General features: G+C 48.3%; 3 protein-coding genes across 4 annotated transcripts; 1 reads left to right on the forward strand and 2 right to left on the reverse strand.

Annotated features, from left to right (window-relative positions):
* On the reverse strand, positions 1–25,640 carry LOC6600189 (wiskott-Aldrich syndrome protein homolog). 2 transcript variants are annotated; one of them, XM_026990920.1, is made up of 6 exons: positions 25,182–25,640; positions 12,704–13,854; positions 12,512–12,633; positions 934–1,051; positions 739–870; positions 1–670 (listed from the first exon to the last, which is right to left on the reverse strand). In XM_026990920.1, the coding sequence occupies exons 2-6, from the start codon at positions 13,790–13,792 to the stop codon at positions 197–199; spliced, it is 1,935 nt and encodes a 644-aa protein (XP_026846721.1). In that variant the 5' UTR covers positions 13,793–13,854; positions 25,182–25,640; the 3' UTR covers positions 1–196. The 2 variants fall into 2 exon arrangements, with proteins under 2 accessions (XP_026846721.1, XP_026846722.1); XM_026990921.1 differs by lacking the exons at positions 12,512–12,633; positions 12,704–13,854; positions 25,182–25,640 and adding an exon at positions 1,234–1,252.
* Positions 1,575–4,425, forward strand: LOC6600190 (protein phosphatase 1H). The gene is made up of 3 exons (XM_026990922.1): positions 1,575–2,218; positions 2,300–3,777; positions 3,851–4,425. Exons 1-3 carry the CDS (start codon positions 1,908–1,910, stop codon positions 3,952–3,954), a joined length of 1,893 nt encoding a protein of 630 aa, XP_026846723.1. The 5' UTR covers positions 1,575–1,907; the 3' UTR covers positions 3,955–4,425.
* Positions 7,789–12,106, reverse strand: LOC6600191 (ribosomal protein S6 kinase 2 beta). Its single transcript, XM_026990918.1, has 2 exons — positions 9,250–12,106; positions 7,789–9,176 (listed from the first exon to the last, which is right to left on the reverse strand). Exons 1-2 carry the CDS (start codon positions 11,549–11,551, stop codon positions 8,596–8,598), a joined length of 2,883 nt encoding a protein of 960 aa, XP_026846719.1. The 5' UTR covers positions 11,552–12,106; the 3' UTR covers positions 7,789–8,595.
* Positions 25,641–26,517: the final 877 nt, after the last annotated feature.

Raw genomic sequence — 26,517 nt, forward strand, 5'->3', positions numbered from 1 at the left:
CTGGTTTATATATAACTTTATTTATCGCTTTATACACATACATACCGACATATGTATATAAGAATAAGTGCTTAAGAGAGAGGGTTAAGGAAATCCAAACAAAAACTTTTATGGGTGCGCAAGGCTCCTAGGCCTGACCACCAAAAAACTACACATATATGTACAAAGATGGGGGAAGGGAGGATCGGGGTGCCCCTCACATCATCACATCGCGACAGACAATCTTCGTCTTGGAGGAGGCACGCTGACCCCCGTACAGATCCGAGGATGCCGACGAGGAGTAATCGATGTGACTGCCGGCCTGTGACTGCTCCTGGCGGGCCAGGAAACTATCAGCTATGGCCCGATCCAGGCCCGTGTACTGAAAGTTGGGGGCTCCGTCAAGGACATCTGCCTCGGACTTGCGGCGCTGACGGCGATTGGCATCCGATTTGCCTGCCCGGCGGCGTCTGCGCTGACCATTCAGCTCGGCTGACTTGGTGCTCTTGTGGGTGCGGTAAGTGCCGCTGAGGCTGGCCGGGTGAGCGTAGATCACGGAACCAGGTCCAGGTCGCATGTAGGGCAGCGTCATACCTCTATAATGCGGCGGCAGTGCAGGCACTGGAAGGAGCAGCCCTGCTCCGGCGCCAGGTGGGGGTGGGGGCAGGCGTGTCGGTGGCGGCGGGGCCAGCTGAAATGAACAAGCAAGGGGAACAGTTAACCAGAGGCAGATTTTGAGTTATCGAAGCAGCAACTTACTCCACTTCCTGCGGCGGAGGGGATCAGCATTATAGGACGGGAGGGAGGCGTCAGCTTGCGCACCGAAGGTGGCGGCAGGCTGCCCATCTGCGTGGCATACATCCACATGGCCGCCAGCTTCTCGGTGTTAGCCTGCAAGGAGATATACATGAATAAGGATTCAAAACGGTCAAGAGAGACTGCTGCTGCTCTCACCTTTTCACTGCCATTTAGGGACATGGCCTTGATGTACTGATCCACCTTCTGTTGATCCAGGGCTATGCCCGAGGCCTTCGACTTAATGATGACGTCACGTAGCTCACTGTGCTCCGATCTGCAATTCAACATAAAATTAATTTAAATTTCTAAAGTCTGAATTGACTTTGACGTTGACGTAAAATTTTGACAGCGACAAAATTTGACATTATCGCTGTCAAAATTTTACGTTGTCGCCATTTTATTTCCACAAGGATGGACAGCAATATGCATATGTGGGTTTTTATATCTTAATCCTACAGATAAGGGGCATTCAAAATTAGACTGATCAAATATATCTCCAAAGGGAGACATACATATGTATGTTCAACTGGTTCATTGTTGTCTGCCCTGGTAAGTAACGATAGCGACATAACATATGTACAATAAAAACTGTTTTCACATGCATTATCATACATTTATTTGTTAATTAACGCTGTTGACTTAAACATTTGTTAATTTTGGTAGTTAAAATATTGTATTTATCTAAATGCAACACCGTGTTTACATCTCAAAATCTTGGTCATTCAGGGGCGTTATTTTCCGCACTGCAAGACAACGGTCACACTGTCGTGCTAATCGATTTATTTTTACTGGCAAAAAGGAAAATAGCAAAATAGCTCGGACTTGTCACCGATTATAAGAGCCGTTCCACTGCATGTAGGTTGTGTCGTGTAGCGGGACCCGCGTCCACTTCAGCCCCCCAACGCGCTGACACACTTATCTAATTCCCAGCTGTGTGAAAACCAGCAAAAACAACGCAAGCTCGCCACGTCAGTGGGAGTGAGCGAGACGCAACTGAAACACAGGCCAGGGGCAGACAAGGAGGAGGAGTAGGAAAGGAGAGCCTGTAATCAGCAGAACACACAAAGGGAAGCCGCTTCCACCCGCCCACGTCCCCCTCTGTCCATCCACCGTCTGGGCAATCCACCATCATGTTCAGCAACTTCAAAGAGCGCTTTATGACGGCACTGGCGCCCGATCTTCCCCCGCTGCCGAGCAACGACCGCAGCGACCACCACCATCGGCGGTTCGGGGGCCAGCAGATGCCGGACAAGTTCCCGTACGCCCGGCCCCCGTTCCTGCAGTTGCTCACCGCGGACGAACTGCGCGCATCGGCGGACCACAATGTGCGGCCCATTATCGTGCCGAGGGACATCAATCTGCTGCCGTGGGGCACTGGCTACGCCGAGTGCGTCAACTCGGGTAAGTCCGAGTGGAACGAGGACCAGAGCGCCTTCTGCCGGTGAGTCACGAGCATCGAAAGACTCGAAAGTGTGTGAGTCATTGACCTAAATCCCATTGCTTCCATTGATCCCATTTGCAGGCAGGTGCTGTCCGATCCGGAACACAAGCATCCCGATTTACCATACACGTACTTTGGCATCTTCGATGGCCATGCCGGGTATGGGGCCGCCCTGGCTGCCTCCCATCAATTCCACCACATTCTGCACGAGACGCTGGTGGACTGCATCGAGTTGCTGCTGCCCCGGGAAACGGATACCGGCGAGAACGGGCGGCTCAATCCGACATTCCCGCACCCCATTTACTTTCAGCGGCGCGTGTCCAAGGACGAGCTGATCATCGGCGCCTTGGAGAGCGCCTTCTTCAGCATGGATTCACTGATAGCCCAGGACAGCAATCGGTACCGCGATGCGGGTGGATGCACCGCCTGCGTTTCGCTCTTTATCGACGGAAAGATGTACGTGGCCAATGCTGGTGACAGCCGGGCCGTGCTCTGCCAGCGCCGGGCCAATCAGCCGACCGAGCCGAAGGACAGTTCTGTGATCGAGCCGGATCCGCTGGAGGCGAGCTGCTATCCAGTGCCCTTCTCGGCGGACCACACGCCGGAGACGGAGCGCGAGCGGCTGCTCAATGTGGCTAGGCTGAAGCCGCACCTGATGGCCAATCATTATGTGGCCATGGAGTACGCAAAGCGGCCCCACATCAAGGACATGGGGCAGCGCATCCTCTGCCGCCAGGGCACCATGAAAGGCTGGACCTACAAGACGCTCACTCGCGACGATCTCCGCATGCCCGTGGTCAACGGGGAGGGAAAGAGGAGCCGGCTCCTGGGTACGCTGGGCGTCTCCCGCGGCTTTGGAGACCACGAGCTGCTGGCCATCAACACGGGCATCCAGATCAAGCCATTCCTCACCCCCCATCCAGATGTGCGTCAGCGCGATCTCACCCAGGTGGTCAGCATCCCGGACGAGCACAATCAAGACGGCGACTACGGTGTGCTCGTGATGGCCACCGACGGCCTCTGGGACGTGTCCGAGAACGAGGCCGTCTCCCGCACCGTCTTCCAAACGCTCTCCAAGTACCCGACCGAGAAGCATCGCTACACCATGGTCGCCCAGGAGCTGGTGGCCCGTGCCCGCGGCAAGATAAACGACTCCGGCCATTGGCGGCTCGCAGACAGCAAGGCGGCAGCCACCGTCGACGATATCTCGGTGATTGTCATCCCCGTCTATCAGTATTACAAGGAGCACATTGAATGGACGCAGAACTACACGCGCGACCTAGAGAAGCGGCGTCGCAGAGCCCAAGCCAACATGGCCCAAGAGGCCCAGGAAGGCAATTTGCTTAATGGGGTCATTGCTGAGGAAGCCCACGTCGAGGAGGAGGAGGAGGACGGCGAAGTGGTGGTCCTCGAGGCCAAGGCCCAGATACAGTCAGAGCCGTTGCAGCTACCGCATGCAGAGGCTGAGGAAGTTCTGGTGGTCGAGATAAGTACATCGCCTGAACAATCAGAGTCCCGGGAGAGCGCAGCCTCCACGGGCACGGCCACAGCTACGGCGGGTGAGCTATTAACCCAGATCTCAGTCCCTTTGAGCCCTTTCTCACAATAGTGCCTGTGACTTTCTCTCTGCAGATGAAGAAGCTTCTGTCACGGCACCCGCCTCGCAGAGGGACAGCGCCACAGTAGCGCAACAGCAGCAGCAACGCAGTCGCAAAGGCAACAAGGGCAAGCATTAAAGCGAATGCACCAGGATATATATATATATATATTATGCGTCATACATATATATACACACACACACACACAGCAATATTCAAATGGAGACGATATGGAAACAGCGACAGATGCAGTGGCAGCTGGCAGCGGCTGTGGCAGCTGGCAGCGGCAGTTGGGAGATACGTCTACTACTAGTATATTTTTTTACACTCCATAAAAAGGCATATTCAGAACATTCAAGTTTATACATAATTTGCTTATGTACAAGATCGGACAGGAGAGCGGATAACTTCGTTGCATTGTACAATAATTTTCTGTAACTAAATGTGTTTGTGTCTGTCAAAAACCACCTACATAGAACGGTGAAAATTAATTCAATTCAATTAAATCAAAAGTCAATGAATCCAATTGAAAGCAAAAGCAAAAAACAAACCAGAAATTAGTTAGTATTATAAGCTGCGTAATAACAATAATATAAATATATATATAAAAAAAACCACGATAAATTCAAAAACAGATAAAGCTATTTTGAAACAGCAAATCAACGTGCGAGGGGGTTTTGGGGACAAAAGGGAAAGATAATTCCTGAGAAAATAGTAGATGCGAATGTTCCGTGCCCGGAAACCTTGGCAAGATGCTGGGGCTTGCATTTCACTTTGCTTTATTTTATGATTAAATAAATAAATGTTCAAGAAACCAGAGATTAGCCAAGACAAACAATCCACTGGATCTTATGTAGCATGTATGCATCAGTCAACCCCTTATCTTAATTGATAAGAAAACACCAGCGATAAGATGTTCAACACACATACATATGTACAGCTAATACATACATATGTACATATGTGACATGGCTATTAAATTCCCAATCATAGTAGATACTCGAATTAATGGGCGCTTGCACCAGCACCAGCACCTGAACCAGAACCAGCACTGATGGATGGCTTACGATATACATATGTATGTATGTATGATGCGTTGCACTGCTTTTAGCTTATATCGACTTGATGATCATCGGCACTATCGCATGACATCCATCACTGAGCGTTGAGCAAGTTGTGCTCTTTCATTCCTTATAATATCAAAAACAGGGAACAGATCCTTTAGTGCCAGATCAAAACAATTCAGAACTTTGAATTTTTATTGGTTTTCGCTTGTTTTCAAATCTTTTTTTTGTGATTTTTTTTTCTTGTTTTTGTGTTTATGAATCAACTTTACAATAATTTAGAATCGTTCGATTTCGATTACAATAAAACGTGTTTGCTCACTTTATAGTTGTCAATAATTTCTTTGGGTTTTGTTTTCATATATATATATATATATACATATATATATAAATAGTACAGTACAGTACATGTATGTAGTTCTGGAAGCTGTAAAAATCTACTAAGAAAATATATGTATGTATGTAGCATCCATATATATAAACATATACATGTATAGTATGTACTTGTGCATGCATATGTATGTTTGTAAGTATTTTGGGTGCATGGCTTTAGTAGTAGAAGTTCCGTCGATGTCCAGGTCGAGAGGGTTCAAGGGTTCAGTGGAGTTATTGGTGGAGTCTAGGATGTGTAAACATGTGTGTGGCTTCTCTGAGAGCAACGAGAGTCCACTGGGACAACACATATGTACCTATGTATGTACATACATACATGTACATATGTCCCATTTAGTTTTCTTTCATTCTGGATCTCTCTGTCTCTGTCTCTGTCGCTATCTCTATCTCTGTCTCTTTCATTGTTTACTGTCCCTGTCTAATTTGTGTGTGCACAGCATTTTATAACAAACCGTTAGTAATTTATGATTCTCATTATCATCATCGAAATCTTTATTTTCAGCATCCCATCATATCTTCCTGTTCCAGCATCCTTCAGCATTATAGCTATATCTCTAGTCCGACTTTTATCTTCCGCTTATCCAGTCTACCCACCCAGTACTCCCTATAGCTAAATACATATGTGTGTACTATATGTATCTGGATGTTCCTCCGTCTCGTCCTAGTTCCTGTATCCCCCCTACTTCAGCTAGCTAATGTCCGTCCTACCATCCTACCTATTCCCCTCTTATGGAGGGACACTGATGCTACCCATGGATGGCCTTTGCTCTAAAAATTTGTCAACTTTAACTAATATTTTCTATGGTGGTGTATATGCAATTATTGTTTTTTGTTAGCAGTAAGTTCAGTGGTGGCACAGCGCATAAAATTTCATTAAAACATGCACACATATAGCTAAAGTAAGCCCAAGTCCTGGAATCGGATTAGAATTCGACCGCATTAGGTCTTTATACACAATTTTTTGTTGTCTTGGAAAACAAGTACTATATGTACTATACTATAAACTACAACAATAGATACTGTATATGCGTGTATATTTCTTGTGTATCCATTCTGCTGGATACGATACGATACTTGAGTGGAAACAGATGGTATGCATGTAACATATGCATGTATTGATGTATCTATTTACTTATGTATGTGTGAAAGGCACATACATAGAACCATTCCCTAAATTGTATTTTATTTGCGGTTGGGTTTTGGGTTTGGGGCCAGATAAAAGATACAGTTCCCTCTGCTGGGACTTGGATCTTCCTCTAATCTCAACCAGATCTAGGAAGATCATTCCTCAGCATCGTTCGCTTGTACGTTGTGCGTTGCAGGCGTTGCAGGATACCAAAATCGCAGGAAGACGACAATAACCATTGACTACAGAGACTGCAGTGCGTTTCAGAAATGCAACGCATTCGGAAAGGATTTGATTTGAGTTCAATCTGAGGAGTGCACGTTCGTAGCCTATATGGCTATATATGTACATATGTATGTATATAGGTACCGCAATCGAACGACAAACAGACAGCTGTACTCGTACGAGTACATATCATTTATACATATGTAATGAATAATGGAATCAGCTATGCTACCAATGGGTCCAGACCCCGTCTTGATCAAGTTTAATTCAGCTAGCGTATGGCGTATTCTGATCTTGAATAATGCATGCCAATCACAATCATAGTTATCATTCACTTACGCAATGGATTCTAGCCTAGATTCAGCCTAGCATTATGTATGTATGTATGTACATTCAGCAAACAAAAAAGATTCTGTCCTCCAGCTGAAACATATCGATTAGCTGTATATGTATATCGATTCTGATCAAAGTCAGCAGTGTCAAGTGTCAAGTGGAAGTAGGACCCATAAATATTGGCTCCACACGAACTCAAGTACTTATTGAATAGATTCAGCCAGCCAGGACCACCCTGGCTGCTCCCTCGCCTCGTTGCGTTCTCACAGAGTCAGCTAAGATTGTCAGACCGTCTTAACTGAGGGGAGCCTCCTGCTCTCCCCCTAGCTAACTGATCTACATATGTACGTTAATAATTCAATATTTATTGAATATATATATATGGCTATATTTATAGCCAGAGTCTGAATATAGTTCTGAGCTGACCCACTGAAACGCACGCACTCTGTATGTGGTTCGGCTTTATATAGTAGACAGGTAGGTATGTACATATATTGTATGTACATATACCATGGTATGTATAATCTCGCTTGTATAGCATGTTGTACCGTATATGTTGTAGTTTTTTGTAGGTCTTTGTGCGAAATTGACATTCCAAGTAGAATTATTTTGAGGCAACGGCAACACATTTGCTTTTGCTGCTCTTTTTGTGAAGGCTTGTTTGGCTTTTCAACGATTTGTACCGCATATGTAATGTTTTTGCTTTTGTTGTTGTTGTTTTGCTAGACTTTGTTGCACAATTTGTTAGTTATTAATATTAAGAATAATATGTAGAAAAAGGTTTGGGGGTGTCCAGCCTTTTCTTTTGCGTTTCACAAATGTTTCTCGTGATTAATTTTTTGTTTCGTTTTAATTAATTATTTAAACAACAATAACACGGTGATGTTGGAAAATTTAGCTACGATTAATTTAGTTAAAAATATTTCTGCATTTCTTAGGCTTCTGTGTGTGTGTGTGTGTGTGTGTGCGGGCTGGTGGGTGGATGCGGGTGTGTGGAAATGTGTTTGGGGCAGGAAGAAGGGAGGCAGCAGTGCTACAGTCAGGCAGGGGCTAGGCCTATAGTACCGATCCCCACCACACCACGCACAGCACACACTCACACGCAGGCGTACATTTCGATTTACAGGGATTCGTAATATAAATAGCTTTATATATATACAAATATATATATATATATATATATATAGTGGTATATGGATGTACTTTAAGAAGCCGTTGGCACAGCAGTTGACACCTTCTTCCGACTTTTCCGTTCCGTTCCGGTCCTTTCCTTTCTTTGCTTTAGTTTTTATATATTAAATAAATAATTAACACTTTTAGTCAAATACTTTCGAGTTTCTGTCTGATCCGCACGCCTGTCCAAACCCCAATCTAGACCAGCCGCAGCTTGGCACTGCGACAACGCTGACGGGGATTTATAGCATGTCCTCGGGCATGGCCATGCCCATGCCCATGCCCATTCCCATTCCCATTTCCATTTCCATTCTCGTTCCCATTCCTGTTGAGGTGGCGACGACGCCACTTGTCCAGGCGACGGGGAAATGCACAGAAATGGATCAAAATACTATAGATGGTGGAGACTAATCGAATTAGCTGCCTCTTGGCCTGGCGTCGTGGGCACCATAGTGCGGCCCAGGATTAGGAATGAAGATTGGCCCGGTCCTTGGCCCGCCTTTTGGCCAGCATCGACAGCTCCACGGGTCCCACGTTGGCCGCCTGCGGAATGGCAATCGCCCGGAATGTGGCGTCCACCGCACCGCGCAGGGCCATCGAGATGTGGTTTTGCTGCTGTTGCTGCGCCCCCAGCGACAGTTGTGGCAGCGCCGAGGTGTACTCCGTCAGCTCAACACTCCCGGCAAACTGATCCCGCACCCAGCTGTGCTCAAGGATCTGCGCCACAGTCGGCCGGTTTTCGGGCACTATGTGGAGCATCTGGCGGAGAAGCTCCTTTACCGGAGCACTGATCAGCGACCAGCGGCTGCTGCTGAAGTCGATGTGGCCGGAGCCGATCCTCTTGAGGATCACCTCGGGCGAGTCGTTGGGCGTGCTGGCGAAGGGCGTTCGTCCTGAGAGCATGATGTAGAGCAGCACTCCCAGCGACCAGATGTCGCACGCCAGGTCGTAGCCCTGCCGCTTCAGCACCTCGGGGGCCACAAAGTTGGCCGTGTAGCACGGCGTCATCAGCAGACCGTTGTCCGCCCGCAGCTGCTTGGCGAAGCCTAAGAGGAAGAACAGATCAACAGTTTGGTCCATGCTTAGTCCGGCGACCATCTCTGAAGATGGCTCACTCACCTAGATCGCACAGCTTGAGCGTCTCCGGGGTCTGGCGCATGCTGGCGTAGATCATGTTCGAGGGCTTGAGATCGCGATGGACGACCCCGTGCTCGTGGAGATAGGCCACCGCCGAGGCGATGGTCCGCAGCACGGCGCTGGCCTCGCTCTCGCACATCTGGCCCACGGCCAGGATGCGGTCGAGCAGCTCCCCGCCCTTAAGCAGCTCCATTACCAGATACGCGGAGCTCGCGTCCTCGTACACCGAGTAGAGCGTGACGATGTTCGGGTGGTTGCCGTACCGCAGCATGATCTCCACCTCCTCCCAGCAGTCGGCAGAGGTGGAAGCGGCAGAGGCGGCGGCCACCGCCGCCTTCTCGATGACCTTCACCGCGTAGTGCTTCTTCGAGGCGCGGTGCTCGCACAGGCGGCACACGGAGAAGGTGCCGCGCCCCAGCTCCTGCAGCAGGTTGTACTCCGCATGGAAGTTGCCCGGCAGCACGCCCGGCAGACTGCGCGGCGCTGCTCCCGTGGTCATGGTGGTGGTCAGGGAGGAGGAGGAGTTGGCACTCGTCAGCGTTCCCACCGAACCCATCGCCGCGGCGGTGGCCGTGACGGTGTGCAGGGGACTGGCGCTGCTTGAACAGTTCTGGGAGGTAGGAGTTCCGTGAGCCTCCAGCAGCACGGGCGCCACGAAGCTGAATCCCCGGAAGATCTCGTGGGCCGAGGCCGATATGGGGCCGCCGGGGGAGTCGCGGGGAGACTTTGACGTGTACTCCACATCGAAGTAGAAGGCGTCATCCCGGCTGACGGCGGGAATGAACGGCGGGCGCACCTGCTTCCTCTCCAGCCGCACCCAATCGATTGTCGCAAAGAAGCAATGTGCCTTGATGTCCAGAATGCCCTGGGAGCCGGCGCCCAGCCGGTTCTGGGGATTGCGCTTGAAGAGCGCCCGCAGCAGGGACTGCGCCTCCGGGGACAGGTTCTCGGGCATGCCGAGTTTCGAGCGCAGGATCTGGTTCATGGTCTCCTGGCGCGTTTGGCCGTGGAAGGGCAGATTTCCCGTCAGCATCTCGTACATGAGGACGCCAAAGGACCACCAGTCGGCGGCAAAGTCGTGCCCCTTGCGGTTGACAATCTCCGGGGCCATGTACTCCACCGTGCCGCAGAAGCTGTACGTCTTCGAGCCGTCCAGGGGCTGCTTGGAGAGCCCGAAGTCTGTGAGGGCAATGTGGCCGTGCTCATCCAGCAGGATGTTCTCGGGCTTGAGGTCGCGGTAGATGATGCCCAGCGTGTGCAGGTGGTTCATGGCCAGGGCCAGCTCGGCCAGATAGAACTTGACGTCCTCCTCGGTGAACATAACCTCCTTGGATAGCCGCGTGAAGAGGTCGCCGCCGCGCAGAAAGTCCAGGATCAGGTAGAGCTTTCCGGGTGTCTGGAAGGCGTAGTGCAGACGCACGATGAAGGCGTGCCCCACATCGGCTAGGATCTTGCGCTCGTTGGTGCTGCGCACGCGATCCTTGACCTTAAGCGTGGCCTTCTTCAGCACTTTCATCGCGTACAGGGTGCCCGCATCCTTGCCAATTATCTTGCGCACGAGGAACACCTTACCGAAGCTACCCTCGCCCAGCACGCGCAGCAGCTCGAACTGCGAGGGATCCGCCTTGTCGTGCCCCTCCTTAACCACCTCGCGCAGCTCGAACTCGTTCTCGCACTCCCCGCCGCTACCCGATGCCCCCCCATACGAGTGCTCCGAGTCGCTTAGTTCCATTTGCTCCGGCGGGGGGCATAGCGTTCGATCCGCATGCGAAGAGTCCTCTGCTGCTTTCCCTGTCTCCGTCTCTGTCTCTCTCGTGGCAGGGGCCTCCTGTCTTCCTAGTCCTCCTCTAGCTTCGTTTGCTGCAGCTCCTCCTCCGCCTCCGCCTCCGCCTCCTTTTGCTCCTGGCGTTGGGGTTGTGGGTGAGATATGGTGCTGCTCGAGGGCCGCTTGGAGCGCCGACTGCTGCACCTGTTGCAGCTGTTGGCGTCTCTGCGATGACGTCACCGTCGTCACGGGCCCGCTCTCCTCGTCGGTGGGCGTGTGCTCCATGGGAGTAACCGCCAGACTGCTGCACCCGGAGGAGGTAATCTGCATGCGCTGGCGCAGCTGCAGCCCCATCCCTGCGACGCCACCGCTGCCATTGCCGCTGGGGCTGGCAGCCTGTGACGCCTGTGCATTGTCCAGTGGGGGTGCTGCTACTGCTACATTGTTATTGGGCTGCTGCTGCTGCTGCAACTGCTGCTGCTGCTGTCGAATATCCTTGTTGGAGTCAGCCAGTGGCATGACTGTCGCTGACGCTGCCCTACTGGCTTTCAATTCTGCAGACACGTTCGCTGGCGTCTTGGGGCCTTTTTCTCCGACTTTCGCTTTTTCCTTTTGGCCGACAGAAATACTATATATGTATGTATTTTCTTTCTTGTATCGTTCAAGTGTTTTTTTTTGCCTAAAGTTTTTTTTTGTATTTTATTACTTCCGTTTCGTTTGCGGCGACGACAGCGACGACTTTTCAAGTGGGAGCAGCATTAGGCGGACACTCACACAAACACACAGAGAGGGAAAGAGGGATAGATGGAGAAAACGGGTGGAAGAGAGAGAGAGAGAGAGAGAGGTGGAGGTGGAGGAAGCGTAGGCGCGAGCTCTGCCCACTGCTCGCGTCTCTGCTGACTGCTCTGCTGGTGCTGTTGCTTTTTTTTTTTTGCTTTTCTCCTCGCAATTTAACTGGAAATATTCTTAGTTTTGTTGCTTTTTCTCGGCGCTTGTTGTTTGCTCTTTCATGTGGCTGCTGTTGTGGTGTTTTTCGTTTCAGTGCGGGTTCTTATCACTATTATTTACACATTAAGCGATTTATCTAATATTTTTCCTATACAACTATGCTTTAGCGATGAGCGATGAACGATAGTCACATACCTGTTACTTGTCACGATTATTTTTCCGTTGCCAGTCACGAGTTGGGGGCCTTTCTTCGTATGAAATAAATTCATGGCTTACTTGTTGCATATATCTAGATATACCCAGATATAAACTATTTTCACGCAAGACAATAGTTGCAAGCATGAAATATTTTAACTTGCACTTTCACTTTACTTTTACCGTTCAAGTCACAGCTGCCCATCCCTATGGCAATCGCTCACTAGCGCCCTCTATAGCTGCACGCGCGCTGGCAGCCGCCGATAAGTGAAGCTATCGATTTCTTGCCGCGCAAATTCAAATTCAAATCTTAGTGCAGAAAAAAAGTCTACTTACTTGGTGCAAATCTGCAGCGCACAGCGATAGACTGACACAATGCTGACCACAAAGTGCAAAAACAAGGTGAATATCAAGCCACAAGCAGCGGAAACTTCACTGTTGGCACTCATCAGGTCAAACTGTGGGGTAAATAATGGAGTTACATTCACTTTTGTGCAACATGCAATGAATTGGGACTGCCGCACTCACCTGCTCCCCCTTCTGCTCGGCCATGCGGTTGAGGTCACGCGAAAGGCCCACGCCTGAAATGGCCAGCGCCAGCGTGCTGCTGGCAATGCAGACCAGGCTAACGGCCAGGAAGGCCGTTTGCGTCTTGCGCATGCTGACCACGCCCAGGGATCCGGTGACGGCCGCGATCAGGCCCGTCCAGACGCCGCAGCCAGCCATCGACAAGGCCGACTCGCGCACGATCAGCAGCGAGCCGAGCGCCACCAGAGAGATGGCCAAGACGAGCTGCAGCGTTCCGAGCACTATCTGGAGCGGGAACGCCGAGCAGCACTCGTTGCTGGCCCGTCGCTTGCGGCGCGCCTTCGCCGAGAGAGTGGAGCTGGCTCCATCTGCGCTGCCCCCATCGCTACCGGCGGAACCCCCCTTGTACTTGATGAACTCCGGGGGGCAGCGCTGCTTCTTGCTGATACGCGAGTCGATGGTGTTGTTGGCAGCGCTCTTCGCGTTCAGAGTCCCCGCCTGACCCGGATGGCGCGTGGCCATGGCCTCCTCCAGCTGTTGCTTAAACTCCTGGTGCGAGATGAGCTTTGGTTTGTTGGTCTCGTCCAGGGTCTGGCTGCTGGTCTTGCCCTTGGCCTTGGCCTCGTCCAGGTCCATAGCAGCGGCGAGCAGGGAGGCCGCCGTCAGCTTCAGTGGCGGTGGCTTCTGGTCGTAGACGGGACTCGAATAGATGTGACTCTGGGCATCCTGGCGTGCCTGCTCCTGCAGCTGCATCTCCTCCTCCTCGTGCTCCTGCTGCTGCTGTTCCTGTTGACGCTGGTCTCGCTGCAGGATCCCAATCTGTGAGTTGGTCAGGCTGCCGCCTGGGCCCATATTGGTGGTGTTGGTGCTCTGTTCGATGGTGCAGGTGGCCACCTGCAGCAGCTCCTCCCGGTTCAGGCTGCGGTCCACGATGGTGTCCATGCTGCCAGTAGTCGAGTCGTGCGAGTCTATGGTGCGGGCCGGCGAGGCCGAGTGACGGCCATTGAAATCACCTCCCAGCACTGCTGTTCCTGCTCCTGCTCCTGCTCCTGCTCCTCCGTTCATCTGGTGGCTGCTTGTCTCTGTCATATCTGGTGCAGTAATGTGCTCTCTAATGATGATGACGAGGATGTCACTGGTTCATTGACAAACTGCGGGGATGGGAAGAGGGGGGGTGAGAACAAAATGATGCGTTGATTTAAGTTGATTTCTCATATAACAGACGGTGCGGAATGGCTGGAATATTGGATCGGATCCACCGAGTGCAGGATTGGATTGTCTAATATAAGAGTAAAAGAGACTGGCGTAGGCGTGGTCCATGCCCCGCCTCCCAGAGGTATAACCGATAATACATTCGTTTTTGCAATAGTTGATACCGTTCCCCCGTTGGGACTTTATTGCTCTTCAAAACCCAGTAAGGTATTTATTATGCGACATATGGTAGGTGTTGTATGTACATACGATGTATTTTTTATTTCCGCTTTTGTCCATTCATGGCCCAAGACTAGCTTGCCCAGCGGCAATGCTGGCCAGAGCAGGTTCGTTGCCAAAGTCTTTTGTTTTTGGCTCGAACACTTTGGATAGGCGCTCGCTCACTGATCGGATCGAATCGGATCTGATGGATTGCTTGCCCCCCTGAGTGCTCCCTTTATTGATCTACAGTGAGCCACAAAATTGTCGCATGATTGCGGCTCAAATCTGCCAAAAGTGGTTCTGGCAGCACCCTTTTTTCCCCTGGTTTTTGGGGTTGTCTGTGAGTGCTCCACTGCCTTGACATTTGCCCGCCGCTGGCTGGCTGTCATTGTTCTGAGCAGAGCGGACGGGACCGGATCGGACCGGACCGGTTCGCACTTGGCTGCCAATTAAGAAAAAGATACCCGAAACAGATACCCGAAATCGAAAGCCAAAACGAAACCAAACAGGCTCCAAGCACTGCCGCTCTTCTAGCCACTTGAGGTGGGGTCGTGTGCTGGGTCGTTTGGCTGGCGTTCGCTGCTTTCGCTGTTGCCTCGGACACGATACCCATACCGATTGGAGGCAAGTCATGGCGTCATGGAGGCGTGGCATTTGAAATGGCAAATCGATAGTGGCAAGTGGCAGTAGTATATTGTATATTGTACCGACAATGCATATGTATGCATATGGCTTGTTGTAGCCGTCTACGGATCGTTGGAGCACTAACTTCTAGTGCACTTTCTGATGCAAAAGCCTTTGACTACTTAAATGGGTCCTTATTCCTCAAAGAAAAGTATGTAGTGGTCAAGTGTTATGGTTGTTGTCTGTGGCTTTCCGCGAGTTTCCTGACTAGGTTTTAATTTTTAAAGCATTGTAACAAAATTATGAGATCTTTTCATTAATTTGGCAATGGCCCGAAGAGATTGGCCTTCTTTTTTCAGACTAAGAGCCAATAGGGCTGTACAATAATACTTTCGGCCTATTCTTGTAAGAAAAAAATAATTATTTGTTTATATTTAGACTGTTGTTAAATGAAATGGATGTTTAATTGCCAAAAAGTCAAGAATTTCCAAATTATTCACTTGATATTCAAAATTTACTGACACTGTACCTATTATTTTGATCAGCCATAATGTGATGTCAACTCGCAATTTCGCTTAAAGCTCTGTTATTCGGCGGTTTCCCTGTTTCATTTTTTTGTCACGGAACTGCAATACATTGACAAATAAAACATACCAAACAAAATTTTGTTTTCAACACTTAAAGTACGATAAAACTAATTATTAATGAAAAGCTTCAAGGTGTACCTATTATTATGATCAAGTGTGTATATATATGTATGTATGTATATCCATGTGCATATCTAGTAAATATTCACATTTTTCTATATTGTAGGCTTAGATAAGTACTTGGGCACAATTGGGCAATGAAGTTCGAAAAAAATTAATAAATTAATTACACTGGGCCGCAAAATGAAGGAACTTTTGAATACAATGGGACGAAAGAGAGGTTGTAGGCCTGGGCTGTGTAGATATTATGATCATCGCTAAAACCTGCAATAGATTCCCAAAACCATTCAGCGCCGCAAACTATGACCTTTCATGACTATACCTATACCTATACCTATACCTTTCTGACTATACCTATACCTATACCTATACCTATACCTATACCTATACCTATACCTATACCTATACCTATACCTATACCTATACCTATACCTATACCTATACCTATACCTATACCTGATTCTGTAAATTTGAAACATTTGAAAAGTTTATTTTTACTTCTATGATATGATACCCATTTTTACCAGAGTATCCTTGAATGATAAGCCCCTCAAAAGGGCTTTCGCAGGGACGTAATTCGATTAATTCAACGAGGAGTATGAAACATTTAAAACCACTAGAAAGACCTTCAACTGAAAAAGACGCAAAATGTGCGCCAAGTAAGGAAAGTATTCGCAATAAAATATAATCAAATGCTATAAAATATGATAGATACATATGTACATGCTATCTGTATATATGTACATATGTACATATTTACATACATATGTATATATGTACATATGTACATACATATGTATGCATCTTCCATTGGGAATGCACTGCATCAAATGCCTCCGGTTGGTATTTGTTTGGTATTTGATGGCTCTGAAGCCTGCAAAACCGAACTGGGTCACAGACAATCGAGTGTTTTTTGCATAGACCAAAACCGAATGGAAATCATGCCAGATAGCCGCAAAGCCAGAAAGCCACAAAGCTTTTGCTGGTGTCTTTTTTTTTGGGCCATTGCCGACTGAGGGCCAGCTCTGGAAAGTTGGTATTTAGTAGTTTTCTGTTTCTTTCTAGCTGCTGATACGTCCCCGTAGCACCGCACCGCACCGCACAAAGCTTTCCACTGTCCCATGTCCGGCTGCTCATTTGTGGCACTTTTCATTTTCATTTTCAGTTACATTTTCATTTCCATTTTGAGTGCTGCTGTTGTCGGTTGTCGCCTTGACGGCAATTAGGCATAATTGGCCAAACACACAGAGGCAGGCACACAGGTGGCCACAGACACAGACACAACCACAACCACAGACACTCGAGCACTTAAGCACTCGCTCTTCAATTAGCATAGGAAAATCGGTTGGCCGGTGCGAAGACTGTGACTGCCGCCGATTTAGGGATCAGCCTTCAGTCTCCAGTTTCCAGTCCCTCTGTCTGCCAGAAGCCGCCCAAGCGCCTAGCCCACAAAACCGCAACAACAAGCGCGAAAACATCGAGTTTGTCCATAAACCCCAGACCTCGTCTCGTACTTCGAGAGAGAATTCAAGAAAGGGAAATTTTGAATCGGATCCTTGCCGCTACTTTCCATGCTCCATGCCACTTTCCATTCATCGTACAGTTCGATTGCAAGACAAGGTTTAGGGATGTACAAATTTCGTTTTGTGTAACACCTAGAAGGTAGCGTTATTTCTTGATCAGCATCGTCCTTTGAGCGCCTAGATCTCAGAGCCTATAAGTTTTCAAATCTGGGGCATCCACCATTTAAAAGATATGAGAAAACCAATGCCCGTATCTACCAGATTGCCGAACTGTATAATCAGAATGAACAAATCAATTTGCAGTGGCTACGCTACCCCTTCCACGCGCTGTCTCTCTCGCTCTCTCAACCACTCTTCCTCGTGCAGTGTGCGCCCTCTGGCGACGGAGAGCGAGCTCTGTTGTTGTGTTATCGGCGGATGCTATTGTGAGAAGAGAGAGACAGAGGTAGCGGTGGTTCCTCTCTTCCTATTTATGTTGTTCCCATCTCCTGTGACAAGGGAGGAAGCCTGCCATGAACCTTCTACATGAGGTATTCCAAAGTGTGGCTGCTCTGTGGCGCCTTCCGCCTCTTTCTTCGGATCTTTCTCAAGGGAAAAGCCAAATATGAAAATGCATCCATCGAAAAGCAACGACAACAGCAACTGCGAGTGAGCGGAGATGAGGGCCATTGAGAGGGAAGCACAGGTGCGAGAATAGGGGGGAAGTTTTTACAGGTTTTACAGGGACTGCCCACCTTTCTATCTCTCTCTCTCTCTGGCTGCCCAACCAGTGCGGCTAAAACTGTGCTCCAACACTTTCACTTGGCTCCCTTGATTCGTGTTTTCGGTCCCCAATTGATCGACGAACCCGCCAACAGCTTTTGCCCAACTATTTTTTAATTTTTTAATTGACGCCTCACCATAGACATAGATATAGGATTTCCTCATACTATCATCGATTGGGTTGGGGTCTGGCTCTGTCTTTTCCAGCGGAACCGAAGCCCAGACCCAAACTAAAACTACACTTTTTCGAAATGTTTTACACTTGGTGTCGGTTGCCGGTGGCATGCGCCAAGGAGGGATGTGGACGTGGACGTGTGGCATTGGGCATTGGGCAATCCCAGCAATTTGATTTGCTAATTATTTGCCGACTGCATTCGCGCTTGGGTTTAGGTTTGGGCACGCCCCCTTGCAATGTGGGCCCCCCATCACTTATCGGGAAATTTGTAAATTATTTATTTTGATCAAAGTTATGACAGCCATTCAGCCAAATAGGGAATGGATTGGAGTGGAGTGGAGTGGAATGTGTGTTGGCTTAAATTATGCATTGAGGCAGGCAGACAGTTTTGTGAGCCAGCTGCGACGACAGCCGAGCGCATTGGCTCTTTGGCAACTTAGTGTAATTTCTTGGGGCTCGAAACGGATTCAAATTGCACAACAGCAACAGTATGGTGGCCCATTTTCTTGGCTCCCAGTGGCCAGTGCTAGTGCTGGGCCAGAGCTAGGGCTGCGAAATCTAGGGAGAAATGTTTCGAGCAGGACAGACGTGGAAGGATTGGTTCCATCTAGCATTGGAATCATATCGGCGAGACTCGAGTCCAGCATCAATTGTGCCTCATCACGCACAAGACATGCATTTTTCGTTTGCATTCTCGGGAATTTTCAATTGAATATGGGTGCGGAAAAATGTTAAGAAGATAGTAAGCTCCAAATTCGCAGAACCTCGAAATATATGTATGTAGGGCCAACCAAAAATATTCAAGAAGAATAATTTAATACAAATAAAATACGAATACAAGTTAAAGTAGGTATCGTGTGATTCTTGTTTTAGAAAAACAAACGTATTTTTCAAACTATCTGTTTTCGGGTACTTTTCAACTATTTGACTATTTGACTTATAAAATACGTCTTTGAGTCTTTCCAAACATAAATTTAATTTATTTAAACTTTTCTAAGATACAATTAGACTAAAAATGAAATATAAAATCGACCAATATGCACTGGCAGCAAAGTTCCACTTATTATTCTAAAACTGACGCCCAGGGTGTTTATCGGTTGTAGAAGAATAGTTCCGGGAGCAGTGGGAGGGCAAGGACTTGCCCACCGCGGATCTATACCATAAAGATCCAATTGTGCGTTGAGCAAGGACGATCATACTGCGATGGTTAATCAAGTCTCTAAGGAGCTCAATAGGTAATCTGCGCCTAAGGCAAAGAGATACTAGTAGAGACCATGGATGGATATCTCGGGGCAAACAGTTCCACCATAAGGAATATGGAGGTCGGCAGCGCCCCCCGGTCGGTTGGGCGGGCGGAGGGCTGCGTTTTGCCTGCTGGTGTCACACGGGCCACTTGTCGGTGCAGTAATTGCATCGCCTCATGAAAGATGCAGTCATTGCAGGTCAACGTCCAAGAATAATTACCTTCAAAGGCAGTCCTCATGCAAGATTCGGACGCACGAGCGAATGAGCACAAAAGGAACGAGTGAGCGTCCTATCGAATCCTATCGCATCACACAATGATTCGAGTAGCTCGAATGTCCTTCGGTTTTGCGCACTCCTCTTTTCCCACTCAATTAATGGTCTTAAGATTCATTTTCCAAATGGGACACACAGCGAATATAGATGAAATTGAGTGTAAGTAATTATCTGCCATTACCCACCTACCACCTACCACCTACCTACTCCCCTTTTATAGAACTCTTGAAAGACCCAATCGAGTTGCATAATGCGCCAGCAGCAATGCAGCTGCCACCAGCAACAGAAACAGCAACAGGTGGTCTCTCGTGGCTTGGCTCTTGTATTTCGGGGCAAACGGAGAAAAACAAATGTTTGTGGCATGTGAAAACTCCCACAACATTGACTGACTGTGTGACTAACCGCCTAACTGACTAACTGACTAATTGACTAATTGACTGATTGACTGCCTGCCTGCCTGCCTGCCTGACTCCGATGGCTATAGACGAGGAGCCCGGACAAAGACATGAGATCAGGGGCAGTGGCTGAAGATGCAGTTTCTTGGGATGATCATGTGCCAGTAGATAATGACGATGATGTTGCTTGACTGCCAGTGTTTCCTGCTGCCCACGCAATAGTCGGTGTTGTTTCTGTTGTTTCTGTTGTTTCTGCTGTTCCTGATATTATATGATTAGATGTGATGCATGTTGACGTCGTCGTCTGAAGCTCAGGTAATTAAAGCCCCGCTTGCCGTGACAGACGAAGCAAATTAAAATATCAAAAGAGCACGTGCAACAGCAACAAATAACTGTGAAATGTGACACTGCAACAACTTGCAACACTTGAGTTGCTATTGTATAGCGGCTAATGTTGCATCATCCTCATCACCATCACCATCATCATCATCATCATCATCATGGGCCGGCAAGCAGCAAGCAGCAGGCAGCAGGCAGCAGGCAGCGCCATCAACACACACTCTTCAGAACCAACCAAAGGGGAATACCCCCAGAGAGGGGGTATCCCCCTCGACCCGCCAGGAATGCCAGGGGTGTGACCAATTCACTTGACAACTGTTACAGTAAATTGCGCTCCATTTGCCAATAGGAGCAAGAACACCGGCAACCAGCAACCAACGAAAAGAACTGTTCGGCGGAGAACTGTCTATCTGTCTATCTGTCTGTCTGTCCAGGGGTCTATGGGTCTATGGGGATATGGGTATATGGGGCTTGGGAATCAACAAGTTCCACAGAGGAACTGTTTGGGCTAGTTCGGTGCCTAGGCCCCAAAAGACTGTGGTATATATATATATATATATACTATGGTGTATAGTAGCCATTATTCGATTTACAGATTCCCTATCCTTCTCTCGTTTTGCGTAACACTTTTTGATCTATGAGGTATCACTTGGTCGGGTTCACGTTCACGTCCACCTGCTCTCTCTCGGGCTCTTTAAAGTCGGTCTTTAAAGGGGAGGTCTTGTCGGGGCGCCCCGACCTGGGTTGAAGCTAATTTTATGCAGGCATTTGAACAGACAAATGAATTGGAATGAGAATGGTTATTGTACGGTCATGGGCCTGGGGACTGGCGGCGGGGGTCGGCTCTCATGATGATGGTGGCAGGCTGAAGTCAAAGCCAGACGGGGGCCAACACACATGCATTTGCATTTGGAATGCATTTGGAATGCAGTCAAAGGTTGAAATGTCAAAGTCTGTTTCGTAGTTTAGACTCGAATGTACAAATGTGCATGCGTACATAAGTATGTATGTATGTATGTATGTATGTATCTCCCACGACCGCAGACACGTCTCCCTCCGGCCCAGTGACAGTTTTGCATTGTCTGCCTTGTGCGGGGATCGTTTTCTTTTCTTCTCATGCTTCGGTGTTGGCCAACAATGGGTTAAGAGCAGCTTCCAAAAATGTGACCAGCCGCCTGCAATAGATTCGGCTTTGGTTCGCTTTTTCCCCTCGATTTTTGTTTGCTTTGCTTCGCTGTGGAATTTGGTATCTGGCTGTTAATTTTTGGCCCCGCCCCCTTCGCCCCCGTCGCCCATGGCATTTTGTGTTTATTTTTGGGATTTCTTGAGCCGGCAGGCAATGGCTCTGGCAATGACAATCTGTGCTGTGCTGTGTTGTGTTGTGTTGTGCTGTGGACCTCGACGCTCGTGTGGCGACGGCTGCTATTATTATTTTTGTTGATTAAAACGGCAGCGAAAAATATTCCACAGATCATCAGATCTTCCACAGCTTTTCTTCTAATTTCGGCGTAGCCTCGTGGACGGGCTAAGCTTTCAGCGATAATTAATTGAAAATTCCATGGGCCAATCATTTGGTCATTTCGATTGACAGTCCAAACCGGATCCATGTGGTCCAGCGTCCATGGCGGGCCTCCCCAAGTGATCCAAGGGCACGTGCCTCCCATCGCCCATTAAGTCAGGGCAGATCATGATCATGGCGCAATATCGGCTAAAGAGGGAGTCGAGCTCCACGACCACTGCTGATCAATGATCCTTTAAAGACTTTGAAGCTTTGATCTCAAATTTAAATCGTGCAAACACGATCATAGGGAGAACGCTGAGCGAATTGAGTTGATCGTAAGCTGACCAGAGCTTTGGAGATCCACGATACCCGACTATCATCGAAATCGGATCGTTTACAGTAGCTTCAAGGAGTTCAAGTACCTACAGAAGGTCTCTTCTAAGAACAGATCATCTATCGTGGAGTGATATTCGACTAAAACTAAGGAGTGATCTCCCCATAGATTTGATCAAGTTTTCCAAGTTTGTGCACTTTTTTAGTCAGCTGAAGATCTGATTTGCAGATTAAGTTTCCTGTCAAATCATACGACCCGCTCCATATAATTATTGTACATATATGTATGTAGGTACGTACATCGCATAGGAGTAACCCCACTCGCTTAACATTCAGAGCCCCGTGCCCGCCCCATGCCCGCCCCATGCCCGCCCCTCCCCGTCTGCCCGATCTGGTCGAACAACAATCATTGCACGCATTCGCATTCGCACTCGCATTCGCATTGCCTCCCCTGACTCCCCTGGCCGTTCGGCAATCCGCGTTCCTCGATCTTTGTACGTACAATTAAGGCGGCAAGGTCGTCGCCGTCGCCGTCGCCGTCGCCGTCGCCGTCGCTGTTGTCGTTGAAATTAACATTTGAAATGACTTCATACCAAAATAATTGCACGCTGCCTAAGACAAACGAACGCAAAGAGATCAGGCTCTGTGGCGATCGATGGAGTGTGGAGGGGAATGGATTGGATCGGAGTTGATTGGAGTGGTACGGTGTGATGTGGTGTGATGTGGTGTGGCTTGGTGTGGCTTGGTTCGGTGTGGGGACCTGGGGGAAGCGAAAGAGTGGCTTACGCACTTCGAAAACGAGTGCAACGCACGCGGCCTGCCGCTGCAGCTGGTGCTGCGGCTGGTCCGGTGGTGGTGGCAGCAACTAACTGCTCGTAGTTGGCCGGCCAACAGCTAACCGGCCAGTTTATGCCTTGGCTTATGAAACGGCAGGCCACAAATCTCAGGCGCAATCAAAACGAAACCAATCCAAACAAAATCGGAAAACTGGAAGCCGAACCGTGGGATACCCTATTGATTCGATCCGACCGATTCCGAGCTTAAGGCGAGCCCACATCATTCGGAAACGTATCATTCATTCAGTTGTGCACATCAGCCTATGGACGGATGGACGGGTGGACGAAAGGATGGGGTTGGAAGGAGCATTACACATGTAAATACATATGTACAGCCCTCTTTTGGTCAGGGTATTCGAAATTGATGCTGGCCCAAGCACTTGCCCAATTCCGAGGAAATGAAGTTTGGAGCCGGAGTTCGGCATATCATTAGATGGAACTGGCGTTGGCTGGGATTGGGATTGGGATTGGGCTTGTTGCGGAGTGATGCGGAGTGCTGCGGTGCTGCGGGGGAAAGCGTCTACGTCTGCGTTTTGTTCCCCCTTTCACTTTCAATTAGCCAGTGGGCAGCAGTTTCTCACTTCGTGTGTGTGTGTGTGTGTGTGTACACATGTATCTGTGTATCTTTTTTGGCCTGCTTGCAATTTTCTTGTTTTCGTTTCGCATTGATTATTATTGTTTATAATATGCGCGCTCCAAGGAAAAACTTTCGCTGCATGCAACACATTTGGTGCGGCTGCGGCTGTGGCTGCGGCTGCACTTCCTGCAATTATCGCATAAATACGAGTACTCGTAGTATTGTAGTACGCGTGTGCGTGTGCCCCCCGTCGTGTGGAGCTGACTTGGACTTATGCAACCCGTCGAGGGAATCAAACATCCAAAAACGTATGCAACTCAATTATGCAAAATGTGTCTGCAAATTCCAATCGAAAATGGGCGTCAAATGGGGCTGAGGAAACCGCAGTGCCTGCAAATGAAGAAAACCTCCAAATCTCCAAAGCGAAAATCAAGTATTTCCCAACAGCCGATTAGGGCTTACGAGTATGTGAGGTCTCGAATGTTGCAAAGGAGAGGATACAGAATGTGTTTCAGGTATAGCAGGGATAATGAGTTCAGAAACGATACATTCAGCTGGGGGCAATACCTATTGGCGAGTGAACGCCCAAGTTATATACTCGTACATGTACATACATGTACATATGTAGGTGCTTAGTGCGGATGGTGCAACATATCGATGTATACTATTTTGGCACTCCCTTGATTTCCCTTCGAAAACCCAGCTCTTGGGGCAGGGCATCGTTTCTGGCAGAACTGCGCCACAGTGCTGACCAAATAGCTCATTGGGTGCTTCAGGTCTGAGGGCAAAGTCGTTAAAAAGTCCACAACACTAAAAAACTAAAAGTACAAAACTTGTACTTGCAAATACTTTCCATTTTTGTCCATTTTCCTGCAAGCCAAGCGCAACATAGATGTATCTACAATGTATCTATGTATCTTTGTATCCATGTTTTGTGGGTAATTGTACGAGTATTTCTTGGCGGTTCAAATACAAATAGAAATAGAAACAATTGGCAAGATTTTTGCAAAGCAAACTCTAAGATTTTCGTTGCTGTATGGCGGGTTTTCCTTGGCGCAAATTCGACTGGAATTGTGGGGTTGGGGCCTCCCGACGCCTTGGGGTTTTCTGCGGATGGATGGCGATGAGGGAGGGCAGGAGCAAATGAGGCAGTGCCAGCTCTCGGCTTTTCGTTATCGTTTGATAACAGATATATGTGCATATGTATATGTTATTTTTCAATACAGAATACCTGAAACGATGATTACATATACAGGAGATTGCAGTTGATTGATCAATGATCATGGGATTGACGTGGAATGGGATTTTGTACGTTTTGAAATATTGTTAGTTTGCACCTGGATGAAGGTCCCAAATCAAGAATACAAGTATACAAAAATGTTAGATCATTTTAAGATTCAGCGAAAAAGAGCCACAGAAAAATACAATTCAATTGTGACTTTAAAGATTGGTAAATCGGCCATTTGAACAGTTCGGGAGGATTACAGGCAGTAAATGATCTAGATACATCGGCCCAGGGAGGATCAGGATGCAGGATTAGCACAGAAAGGGAGCAACAAACTCATCCACCGGCTAAGCACCGGAGGATTTGGGATTGGGGATTGGGGATTGGGGATTAGGGATTGGAGATGGGAAAGACTCTGCGCTGCACGTGCTTAACAGTGTCATTATTTTCTTTTTCAATTTATGACCATAGTTTTCCTCTCCTTTCGCTCTCCTACTCCACCACTGCCTCTCTTTCCTCTTATTTTTTGTAGCATCTTTTCAAAACTTACGCTAATTGATGCGGCGTCTCTGGCCTTTGTTTTATGTTATTGTCTATTTATCAACGATTTTCTCCTGCGGTTGCTGCTTCTGCTGTTGATGCTGTTGATGTTGATGTTGCTGTTGCTATTGCTGTTGCTATTGCTATTGCTGGTGTTTGCCGGCAGCCTGCTGCGTGCAATTAACATTCAACAAATTCCATTTCACTCTAACGCACACACACAAAAAAAGAGTCGCACACTCACACACGTGCCACAGAAACACACACCTCACACAGGTGCACGATATTGGTGGATTGGATGCTGCGACGCGACGATCAATGAAAGCCGAACAGCGATACAGCAAACAACAAAAATCTTATTTCGGTGGGTAGCCGAAAAACCAGAGACGAAGACGAAACGAAACGAAACGAAACGATCCACATCCACTCACAGTACCGTTAGCCGTTTGTAGGAGAGCTCTCTGCTTGCGTTGCGGCCGCTTGGCGCTTTCGTTGCTGACTGAGCAAGCGCGGCTTCGACTTCGACTTGGACTTGGACTACCGTTCGGTGCGCCGAGGCCGACAGCTCTGCCGCTGCCAAAACGGAGCTTTACCTTATGCCAGGCCAGCGTTGGGCTTTGGTATGCCACAGTGTTGTTGCTGTGACTTTTGCTGCTTCAGCTGCTGCTGGCTGCTGGCTGATGGCTGTTTTACAACCTGTTCGCGTAAATCTGCGTTTAAAGAAGTGGCGACAACAAACGGTAATGAGCTTGCACCAGCCGCCGCGCTGCACTGTACTGCAGCTTTCGAATTGAACTTTTTGTGCTGCCGCTGCCGCTGCCGCTGCCATTGCTGCAGTCAGCATCTTCAGTCTGGCATCCAACGCCTTCAGTTTCAATTTGCTCTTCAGCTGCAGTCGACAGCATGCTGACATCATGGAGACATTTGATGATAAGCGCGAATAATTGAGAGTTAGAGAGTGAAGACAGACAAGGAGAAATAAAAAGAGAGAGAGTAAGAGTAAGAGTAAGAGTAAGAGTAAGAGAGAGAGAGAGTGAGAGTGAGGAGTGAGATCAAGAGTGAGAGAGATTGAGGAACAAAAGTCTCAAAGTTATTCCATATACATATCCTATCTCAAGGACCTGGCAAATCCATATGCCCTATATTTACCCTGAAAGATTTATTTGATATATTTTTCTTACGAGTAAGCACCTAAAAGCACAGCGGGTCGTAGCCTCAGAAATCTACAATTGACGCTGATCTGAAACACGATTTAAACAGAGTTGTTGTAGATCCAATTGTAGATCGTTATGGCTGAATGATGTTTGATTGTCGCTGTTGGTTCTGTGCACACAACTGAAAATGAA

This window comes from Drosophila persimilis, unplaced genomic scaffold, assembly GCF_003286085.1.
Source record: "Drosophila persimilis strain 14011-0111.01,24,50 unplaced genomic scaffold, DperRS2 tig00000622-arrow-arrow-pilon, whole genome shotgun sequence".
Classification (NCBI taxonomy): domain Eukaryota; kingdom Metazoa; phylum Arthropoda; class Insecta; order Diptera; family Drosophilidae; genus Drosophila; species Drosophila persimilis.

Excerpts from the sequence above, each read along its gene's own strand:
- LOC6600190 (XM_026990922.1), top strand. The coding sequence starts at position 1,908 with ATGTTCAGCAACTTCAAAGAGCGCTTTATGACGGCACTGGCGCCCGAT. Across the intron at positions 2,219-2,299 it reads GACCAGAGCGCCTTCTGCCG|GCAGGTGCTGTCCGATCCGG; the intron begins GTGAGTCACGAG and ends TCCCATTTGCAG. Across the intron at positions 3,778-3,850 it reads CACGGCCACAGCTACGGCGG|ATGAAGAAGCTTCTGTCACG; the intron begins GTGAGCTATTAA and ends TTCTCTCTGCAG.
- LOC6600191 (XM_026990918.1), bottom strand. The coding sequence starts at position 11,551 with ATGCCACTGGCTGACTCCAACAAGGATATTCGACAGCAGCAGCAGCAG. Across the intron at positions 9,177-9,249 it reads GCTCAAGCTGTGCGATCTAG|GCTTCGCCAAGCAGCTGCGG; the intron begins GTGAGTGAGCCA and ends TCTTCCTCTTAG.
- LOC6600189 (XM_026990920.1), bottom strand. The coding sequence starts at position 13,792 with ATGACAGAGACAAGCAGCCACCAGATGAACGGAGGAGCAGGAGCAGGA. Across the intron at positions 1,052-12,511 it reads GCGCTGCAGATTTGCACCAA|ATCGGAGCACAGTGAGCTAC; the intron begins GTAAGTAGACTT and ends GTTGAATTGCAG. Across the intron at positions 871-933 it reads CCCTAAATGGCAGTGAAAAG|GCTAACACCGAGAAGCTGGC; the intron begins GTGAGAGCAGCA and ends ATCTCCTTGCAG.